This window comes from Drosophila sulfurigaster, chromosome 3 (assembly GCF_023558435.1).
Source record: "Drosophila sulfurigaster albostrigata strain 15112-1811.04 chromosome 3, ASM2355843v2, whole genome shotgun sequence".
Classification (NCBI taxonomy): Eukaryota; Metazoa; Arthropoda; class Insecta; order Diptera; family Drosophilidae; genus Drosophila; species Drosophila sulfurigaster.
Window position 1 is genome coordinate 40,583,460 of NC_084883.1, and position 10,230 is coordinate 40,593,689.

At 36.6% G+C, this 10,230-nt stretch overlaps 2 protein-coding genes across 4 annotated transcripts; both read left to right on the forward strand.

The window, feature by feature from the left end:
- Positions 1-2,006: 2,006 nt before the first annotated feature.
- LOC133841363 (troponin C) lies at positions 2,007-4,350 on the forward strand. The gene is made up of 5 exons (XM_062273780.1): positions 2,007-2,149; positions 2,219-2,336; positions 2,405-2,461; positions 2,754-3,005; positions 4,311-4,350. The coding sequence occupies exons 1-5, from the start codon at positions 2,138-2,140 to the stop codon at positions 4,337-4,339; spliced, it is 468 nt and encodes a 155-aa protein (XP_062129764.1). The 5' UTR covers positions 2,007-2,137; the 3' UTR covers positions 4,340-4,350.
- Positions 4,351-5,167: 817 nt separating this feature from the next.
- Positions 5,168-9,792, forward strand: LOC133841362 (protein rogdi). 3 transcript variants are annotated; one of them, XM_062273776.1, is made up of 8 exons: positions 5,168-5,533; positions 6,352-6,473; positions 7,221-7,375; positions 7,764-7,835; positions 7,897-8,028; positions 8,095-8,252; positions 8,326-8,656; positions 8,986-9,792. In XM_062273776.1, exons 1-8 carry the CDS (start codon positions 5,523-5,525, stop codon positions 9,052-9,054), a joined length of 1,050 nt encoding a protein of 349 aa, XP_062129760.1. In that variant the 5' UTR covers positions 5,168-5,522; the 3' UTR covers positions 9,055-9,792. The 3 variants fall into 3 exon arrangements, with proteins under 3 accessions (XP_062129760.1, XP_062129761.1, XP_062129762.1); XM_062273777.1 differs by lacking the exons at positions 5,168-5,533; positions 6,352-6,473 and adding an exon at positions 7,002-7,147; XM_062273778.1 differs by lacking the exons at positions 5,168-5,533; positions 6,352-6,473 and adding an exon at positions 7,069-7,085.
- The last annotated feature ends 438 nt before the right edge of the window (positions 9,793-10,230 follow it).

A 10,230-nucleotide genomic window follows, 5' to 3' on the forward strand; every position in this document is an offset into this window, starting at 1 on the left:
ATTCAGATATGCAATTTATAGCTAAAAATATAATATTCACCTTGTAAAGATTGCGCAAAGTTCAAAGAGTGCCACAATCAAACGTTTTCACTTCTGCCATTTTAAAGTGGTTTCGATGAAAACAATATTCTGCTTATGATCTCTGATCGCCTGGTTCATCAGCTGGCTAAGTACATTAATAAATTTATAGCACACGTAGTGCTAGATTATCAGGCAGTGAAATCGTATTCAGCGACAGTTTAATAACTTTGGCATAGTATTTTCATAGTATTTTGCTATGTGTACCAAAAGTTCTATTAATGCACTTATGCACCTAACGTTCTAAAGGATATTGATATAAAACTCATAGACCTCATGCACCAATAGCATATACGAATAACTTAAAATTTATATACTATATTCAGAAACAGACTATATTACGTAGCTAATTAATCACCTCTATGATTCTGAATTTACAGCTGTACGCTACACAAAATTTATATGACACTGTTCCGTAATTATATTGAATGGTTTTATACTAGATGATGCATTTCGTGGAATCAATTTTTGCTGATTAAATTCGTAGACTAATCAGGCACCTCACATATGATATGTTAGATGATTCTATATTGAACTATAGTAGATTGCACTACATTTAATTCTTATTGGAGTCTATACACAAATATAATATATAAAACTGTCATAAGTACAGAATAAATCTACTATTCTTAAGCTAATTTCATCGAAGAACCGATGTATTTTGTGCAGTGAAAATTAAAGGTTTAAGGCTTAAACTGAAGTACGCATTAATAACATTTTAATGATATCAAATTGATATTGATATTGATATTATCAATAACATTTTAATGATATTAATGCATATGCATTTCTAATGTTCTATCCAAGAATGCAATTTTTCAGGATAAACTAATTGGCTTATTAGTCAGCTATATATAGCTGTGTTCATTAAAATAGCAGTACGACAGAAGCAGAACAATACAATGTTTTTTTTTTGCATATTTATTTTTGTTACTTGATCGCTGGCACACAGTTTTTGTAAAATGTAACTTTACATTGAATAGTAGTAGTAGACTACACAACATTTATACTATTGTGGCGCACAAGTATAAATATTTTAGAGATGATGCACTTACTCTCCTTTAATATTATGATAAAATCACATATATGGTATACATTCTAAAAATTCCATCTATGAAAGAAATTCATTTTATGCCATGCATGATTTCAGGATAAATTTGTCCCTGGTTAGTCATTTATTTGACTCGAGATGAACTGTTATACCCTAAGATTTATAACCATTAGGAATGAAAGACAAATTCGTTAGCTAATTAGGCACCTTTATGAACTTCTTGAACTGAAGTACCCCACAGCTTGGGAGGTAGCGTGGCCTGTTCTATGCGCTGTCTAGCTGCTCGGCATGCTTCACTGGGGCATTTCTCCATATCGCGCAATGTTGTTGTTGTTGTCGTCGTGCAACTGTTGTATACAGTATATATATATATATAAAATGTATCCACATCTATGCATGTATGCGATGTAATACATATAGCGAGAGTATCTATGTATACATTTGTATATATTGGGAGAACGCAACGCATCGCATTATAGCTAGCTGACTGGCAGATGGACGGATTCATGCAGCTTCAGCCTCGCTTTCCTCGTCTCCCTGCTCCTTCCTGCTCCCTGATTGGATCGCTGAGATTGCTGCTGCTGCTGCTGATGCTGTTGTTGATGTTGTTGATGTTGCTGTGTGGAAAACCACTATACGGCTCACATTCGGCTGCTCCGAAATTGTGAATGTATTGGATGGACGTGTGCTGCTATCGTTTTAATTTTGTTTTTGATCGCGCTTTTACAGTTCTTTCTAAAAAACAATAAAATTCTGGCATCGGTGTGGAAAAGTGCTACATATTCCGAATTGTACGTCTCGGGTTCGTCTTCTCTCTGTCTATGTGTGTGTGTGTGTTTGTGTGGCAAGTTCAGAGACAGTTGATCTGAAATTTTTTGCGCTATATTTTGGAAAACGCAACGCGGCTGCTTCGTAGTAGGCACGAATACTCCGAGGTGATCGGTTCGTAAGAAGAAATCTGTCAGATTCAGATCGATTAAATTTTGTGTATTAACAAAAACCAGCAACATGAGCAGCGTGGTAGGTGTTTCACATATTTGGAATATATCAATAAACAGTCGATTAATTAAATTAATTTAAATACAAAAGGATGAAGATCTGACCCCCGAGCAAATTGCCGTGCTCCAGAAGGCATTCAACAGCTTCGATCATCAAAAAACTGGCAGCATTCCCACCGAGATGGTTGCCGATATTCTGCGTTTGATGGGTGAGTTTAACTGGAACTGGAATTTCGAACTTCAGAACTTTAATTTAAAACTGCATTTCATCTTTCAGGTCAGCCCTTCGACAAGAAGATCCTGGAGGAACTGATCGAGGAGGTCGATGAGGACAGTAAGTATTTTTAGTTTCCAATGTAATCATTTTCATTTCCGCTTCTTAAGATTAGCCACGTTCAAGAAAACAAAAAAAGAAAAAGATTGTCTATCAGCTATACTATATAGATATTGTGTATTGATTGGCCAATTGACCAGGGGCAATAATTCACTCTGATAGTGCCATAAATTTCGATTCTGACCATTTGCCATATTTCATGCGCAATTATTAATATAACAAAATTTCCAGCCAGTTTCGCATTTTATTTATGGAATGTATAAATGTTTTATTTTCCCACCACCAATAATAGAGTCTGGCCGCTTGGAATTCGGTGAGTTCGTGCAACTGGCTGCCAAATTCATTGTGGAGGAGGATGCCGAGGCCATGCAGAAGGAGCTGCGTGAGGCGTTCCGTTTGTATGACAAACAGGGCAACGGTTTCATTCCCACCACCTGCTTGAAGGAGATCTTGAAGGAGCTCGACGATCAGCTGACCGAACAGGAATTGGACATTATGATTGAGGAAATCGATAGTGACGGTTCCGGTACAGTTGATTTCGATGGTGAGTACACCCCACCCCACCCTCTTCTTCTTTTCCATGTATATGTTTATGTTTGTGTTCGGGGCGCTTTTCTAGCAGTTTGCTAAAAATCTCCCACACACACCCACAATTTAGACAGATTTCCACCCACGTTTTGTAGTGTTCATAAATTTTGGTTCTTTTTTGTAAACATCAGCTAGAAGATGGCTATATGACATCGCTACTGCTCTGTTGCTCTGTTGATCTTGAGTTCTCGATTTTTGACAACCTCCCAATCATTTTGGAGCATATCGAAGTCTATTTATAGGACGATCGAGTGCGACACAGAAAAACGAACTCTCCTCTCGATTTTCGTCGTTTCGTGGCATACATTTTCGAAAGAAAAAAATATGATTATTAATGGATGGACACATGTCCATATATTTATTTATTTGTATTTACTCTTTTTTTTATAATTGATGCTCTTTTGAAGGGTACATTAATTTTATGACCACGGAGGCGTAGTTGATTGCCAAAGATATTTATAATATTTTGTGTTCAGACGATTTGTTTATTTAAATTCATATTTTTAATTGAACTATTCAGTTTTCATTGATCTGAATGAAACGTAGTGTGGAAGAATATATTTTTTGAATATATTGAGGAATATAGAGGAAGAACACTTTATTCTAATAATATAAATGATCATTCAAAAGTGAATAATAATTAGTAATGAAACTTTAGAATTTCCTGAAATATTTTTGGCACACTTCATATTTATTTATAATCAACAAGACAGATCATTAATAAGTAAATTTAAGGTATGTCAAAAATTCCAATACATAATATATTTCAGGAAATCAGAATTCTGTCTGTCAGTCTTAAGTCATCAAGCTAATTTCTAGATTTCTAAAGAATGTTTAGAAAACTTGTCAATAAAAGTTATTTTTGCTGTACTATAGCAGAACCGGACGTAATAACCCATTACTATAATTCAATGATGTCATAGCAACGATCATTAAAAAATAATTATTTTTAAAATATGTAAAAAACTTGCAGGAATTTTTGATACAGTATTCAAAATATATTTAGGAATAAACAACAAACAAAGATTATAGTGTGAATAATAATTTATAGCGTTGAAAACTTGATGATTTCCTGAAATAAGTATCTTGCAATTTTCGAGAACATTAAAATCCTATTTAAATTTGTTTTTAGTCTAGGATAGTGTATTTAATAGTCGATCTGTCGGATACATATAGAGCTTTCAACAATTTATTTTTATGCATAATTTTTGAAATGCACTTTTCTGTCATTAATGTCGTGTCATTTTTGCTTCATTTACAGAATTCATGGAGATGATGACCGGCGAATAAAAAAAAAAGAAAACGCAGTCCCAAGATCCACAAACTCACACACACACAAACACTTACACATACTCGCAAAGCTCCCACGCACACACACACACATATACAAACATAAGCAGACATACACACCTGGCACACACACATACACATACAGACACTCTCACACAAATACCCACACAGCGACACGCACACAGAGACACACATACATGCACACTCACGCACACACACACACCTGTTGGGCACACGTTTATTTGTTTATATTTGCACATTTGTTTCATGTCGTAAACAAATCCACGTATTTAAATTGAGAGAGAGAAACACAACAAAAAAATAATAGCATTAAACACTTTTGTACTACTTTTTTATACCAAAAATGAAAACAAAAACAAATTACTGTGTATGCAAAAAAAAAAAAACGTTAAATGAAAAAGTCTACAACAAATTCGTATTATGGTTATGCTATGCTGTCAATGCCAACCGCACACTCTGCTGATAAACGCCACGCTGATGACGACGCTAACAACGCGCTGACGACGACGGCGTCGGCGCAGCAGCAGCAACAACGGCTACGACAGCGACGACGACGACGACGACGGCAGCTATCAGTGAAGAGGGCGCACCTGAAGAAAGCTGACGAAAAAAAAATACAAAAAAAGCTCGTCAAGTTTTAACTACGTTAATGTTACATACAAAAAGCGAAGCGCGACGCTGACGTTGGCCTCGACGCCGACGCTTACGTCGCTGTTGCTACGAGCATTACTGTGTTATATTGTTGTTGCTGCCGCTGCCATTGACCAATGCGCGACGTTGTCTTAGCGTTGTCGGTTCAGTTGCTTGCTTGTGGCTTTTGTGTGCGCTTGCCGTTACTCATAATATAGCTAGCTGGCAGTCAGTTTGGAGCTACACCTGATCGCATGTGCACCCACTAACAACTCTGCCTCCGCCTCTGCTTCGCCTCTCGCACCTCTTTACCCTACTACACTCTACCCTTCTAACGTTCGTGCTCGTGCTTCGCTTCGCTCGTGTTCGTGTCCGTGCTCGTGCTTCGCTGTGTTGTTGTGCTTTGGCTTTGGCTTTGCCTCGTGATACGCGTCTTGTCTGTGAAGTGTTTGCAATTGATAATAGCAAAAAACCAAAAAGAAAAGAAAAATAATCAACAACTACCAAAAGCAGTAACATATTATTAACCAAAATGCCGCAGAGGTAGCGTTATTTGTACATAAATGCATATATACATATTTGTATAGGAACAATTAAGCCATGTTTGTTTTGGCATTATGGCAGCTCAAGAATGTGTTAAAAAGCCGCCGCCGCTGCTTTGGCGTGCCAATAAAATTTATGGTCACATAAATTCTTAAATGGGACTTTTGTTTGTTTGTACATATTTCATTTTTCTTGACATTGGCTTATCAAATGAAAAACACCACCGCCACAAAAACAAAAGAGCTTAATAAATGCTTGAAAATTTATGCGCGTGTCTGTTTGATAGTGTGTGCGCGTGTCTCTGTGTGTGTGTGCGTGTAAAACGTCAGCATAGCTTGATAAGCGCTATTGTAATTGTAGCCGAAAAGTCAATGCCATCACTATGGCCATCTCTATCTATCAAAGTGCTGAGACACGCGCCCCGTGTCGGCTGTGGGAATCCCATATTACACTGCTGCTACTGCAGTTCAAGCGAATCTCGCTTTGATAATTCTGTTGTAACCCAAAACCAAACTAAGCATGCGCTGCTGACGCTGCAGTTGACTGCGCTGCCAGCGCTGCCTGGCAAAATGAGTCATGGCGGGGAAACGGCACAACGGCCAATACAACAACAACAAAAAGTATTATGGCAATTAGCACTTCACATTGAATCAAAATCAAGACGAAATCAAACAGCAACAATAACACGCAAAAAAATGATAAGGCAAAACTTGAAAAATTGTGGTGTACAACAACAACAAAAGAAAAAAAACCAAATGTTAAATTGATTGAGAAAATAACAACGTGTTGTTTGTATACATTTTGTCATTAATTTGCAGCCCGACAACAAATTGGTCATTCCATCCGCTATCCAGACAACGAAGCGGTCAATTCCAGCACCATGTGCTCAACTCGGTGCCGGAGACAGCTGTGCTCACAACGCCTCCTCCCCTGCGCAAACGTAAGTATACTTCCCACTATCAGCAATCATCACACAAGTGATATTTTCAATTTGAATATAGAGCGCCCTTGATTTTGGTCATTCACATGATAACGCACATGCAGTTTATCAAATGCTTGTCGATAACTTGATAACCAGGGCTACAAGTTTGCACAATGTAAAGTGCGAAAATCAATTTATAGACTCTTTTGCTTATGCAATTTTCTAGTGTTGCTTACCAAATTAGGGCAGTTTTTTTAATAAATCGCAAAAAGACACACACTGCAATTCTGTTCTGCTTGCTACACAAAGTTGTAGCGCGATAATCGATTTGTCTGTCTATTACAGCAGTGCGCTGTTACAGCACTGTTAAAATGTTGTTAGGCTGAGCTGTCTGTTAAATTTGAATTTATGTTTCAGGTTTTATTATTCTATTAAACTTGTCTCTAACAAAAACAATAGTTTAGAAAAGATTTAACTCCTACAAAATTTGTCAACAAACAGTAAGCAAATGCAATATTTAAGAGGTCACTGATTGCGTCAAAGACAAGCGGCGATTTCCCCGAAAAAAATGAGTGCGCACTGTTAATAACATTTCAGCAAAATGTTATTCTCTAGTGTTTGTGGCTCTGCGTAAGTGTGCGTGTGAGTGTAAAGTTGACAGCAAACAGTGAACTCATAGTAAATATTACTAAGTTAGTGGCTAGGACATTAAAATAGTGCAAATGCAATAGAATAATATATAAAACAAATGTTATAACATTACAGCGCTCTCATTACACATTGCTGGCGTTGCTGCTGCTAGCGCTGCTGCAGCAATTAGTGACAAAAACAAACGGAGATACATAACAGCGCGCAAGAAGGCCAAAAGCACAATGAAAATGCTTGTCGTTGACACGGAGCGAGAGGAGGCTCTAAATTTGGTAAGTGTGCAATTAAAAGCAGTCAATATCCTCCCCGAAAAAAACAATGCAATGCTATTAATCATATAGTCAATTGATTATTGATCGTTTTGTTCTTTTTCTCTCCCTCTCTTGCTCTCTCTCGCTTGCGTCGAACGCCGATATTATTGATTTGTACATGAAACGTGCCGTTTTGCTCTTTGTTTGACGCTGCGACGTCGACGACGATGGCGTTATCGCAAAAAAACCAAAAAAATACTGCAAACTATGGATGGCGCTGCCTTCGCTACATAAAAATACAACCCACACACACACACGCTCCACACCCCCAAAAACCCGTAACCCACAATCCACAATCTACAAAACCCACATCCCAATGGTATTCACTAACACACACATACGCTGACAGCAAATTGAATTCGAGTGGGTGCTGAGACAAGAAGTACATGCGATATTAAAGCAATTACGAACCATTCTGGTTGTAAGTACTTACAATGTAATCTCAAGTATGTTGAACTAACTCCCCCTCTTCGCACTTCAAGGAGTGTGCTCACAGATTCCCTGTGCCGCTTTATGATAACGAGGGCAAGAAGACTGAAAAGTTCATACTCAGCGTTTCGCCAGATCAGCTAAAAGCGGTGCTTACCCTAACAGGCGATGCAATTACGCAGGCGGTAAGACTATATACTAATAAACATATTCAAATTATGTAGACTAATAAAATACCCTTATTTGAACAGGACATTAGCTTTAAGCTGTGCAAGGCGCCAAGTCAAACGCAACGTACCTCAATCACCCACGACTCGCCTTGGAAATTGCAGCAAGTTCAGGATGCCGCCAATCATCTACAAACAGCAATCAATCACATTGACGACGTTGATGACTCTTATCACTTCAAGTGAGTTCGTTATTTTCGTTTGTTGATTCTGATTGGGTTTATTTATAAATGCTTATTTTTGCAAACACTTTAGAACCTCGGATGAAGTGCTCCATGTGATAGGAAACATTCTGGATGCCCTGCAGCGCGGTCGCAATAGCCTGCTGGTGCCGAAGAAGAAGCCAATTGAGGAGCTAATCAAAGGTCGCAATATGAAATCACTTGTGCCTAACCTGCCCGAGGATTTGGCTGTTAGTTTTTATCTGCAAAGCCACAAGCTCATCATTGCCGTCTATCAGCTGTTGAACAATCAGGGAACAATGCAGTTCGATTCACGTCAAGCGGAAATCGGTGTACAATGGCTCAACGATGTGCTCCTGCTCCTGATGAATGGCCAGAAACTGTGTCAGCAACTGAAAGACAAGGTAAAGTTATGCGGAGTGCTTCAACTGATAAGCTACTGACATTGAAAACAATCCAATTCAATTCCAATGCTCCTTGAGCACCCTTCACATTGCGTGCTACATGCGGGCGAAAAGCGAAAAGTTCTATAGATGCCAAGTTTTTATTTTGTTGTTGGCAAATTGCCCACATCATATTATGCAGTTTCTATACTGTGACGCAAGTTTGCCAATTAAACTGGCCAACTCATCTCATTTACATATATTATATACAAACACTTATACTATGAATATGAAATTGTATGATTTATGAACTATTTTTAATAATTTTGTGCTTGTTCGATTTTTTGCAGATTTCGGTATTTTCGGTGTATAAAGATTTTACAGTTGGTTCACGCTCACCATCAGCATTATCGTACTGAATGGCATGGATATATATATATTCTATATATATGTACTTATATATATATGTAGAGTATGTGTCTGTTGATATGGCAACCACACAAAACAATAACAACAATAATAGTTGATAATGAAATTGTACTTGTAATAGTTAAAGTAAATAATGTTAGTTGAGAGAGTTGCTCTTTGTGACAGACAGCATACCATAATACCTACTATATTAATATATATACATACTATACATATACATATTTATGTATGTATACAGAGCTATATACACCTAACTAGTTTAATATAAACACACATACACATACAATCAAACATTCATATTGTTCATAGCGCGACAATTTATAATTATAGAATTTGTTTTTCATTTCGTCATGTCACTCCAATTATGCATCTAAATGCAATAGAATAAAATGAAAATTACTGTGTTTTTTGTATATTGTAACTAAATGAAATTGCTAGATAATTATTAATTATTATTAATTTATAGTTTTGTGCGACTTTCACATATGCGAAAGTTGTACATATTAATCTTAAACATTACACATATTTATGTTTATATATTGCACATGAATGAAGATGGAACCCATGAAGTCAACTAGTACTTAACAAAAAAGCAGATTGATATACAAAACAAACATACATACATACATACTTATATATATATTATTAAACCTAATGAGTAAACTGAGCATGAACATTAACATTTACAGAATAATGTTGTAATAAACCAAACAGAAATGTGAACAGAATTTTTAATTGTACTAAACACCATTTTGTATTCCATGTATGTATGTGTTGTTAATGTTTAAGCGCGCCTAATCTAATCCAAAGTCATTTGTATCAACGGCCTTTTACTTCTCGTTTACTTTATATATATAATGTATACATATATATATACTATATATTTATGAGGCGGGATGCAACGAAAACAATTACCATTGTACTTATTGAAATATTGTAATGTCTGTGTAATTAACACAATTGATAATATAAAAAGAAAAACCCAAAAAAAAAAATTAAGATGAAACAACTATTTATGTAATCTCTAAGCCTATTTAATGTCCATATTCATTTAATTGTTGTTGAATAAAAATTGAATTTTACCAAAACGGCGCATATTTCATATTTAAAAAACCGCGCGGTATGCGTGCTCGATCGATAGCACGATAGTCGACTATCGATTGTCA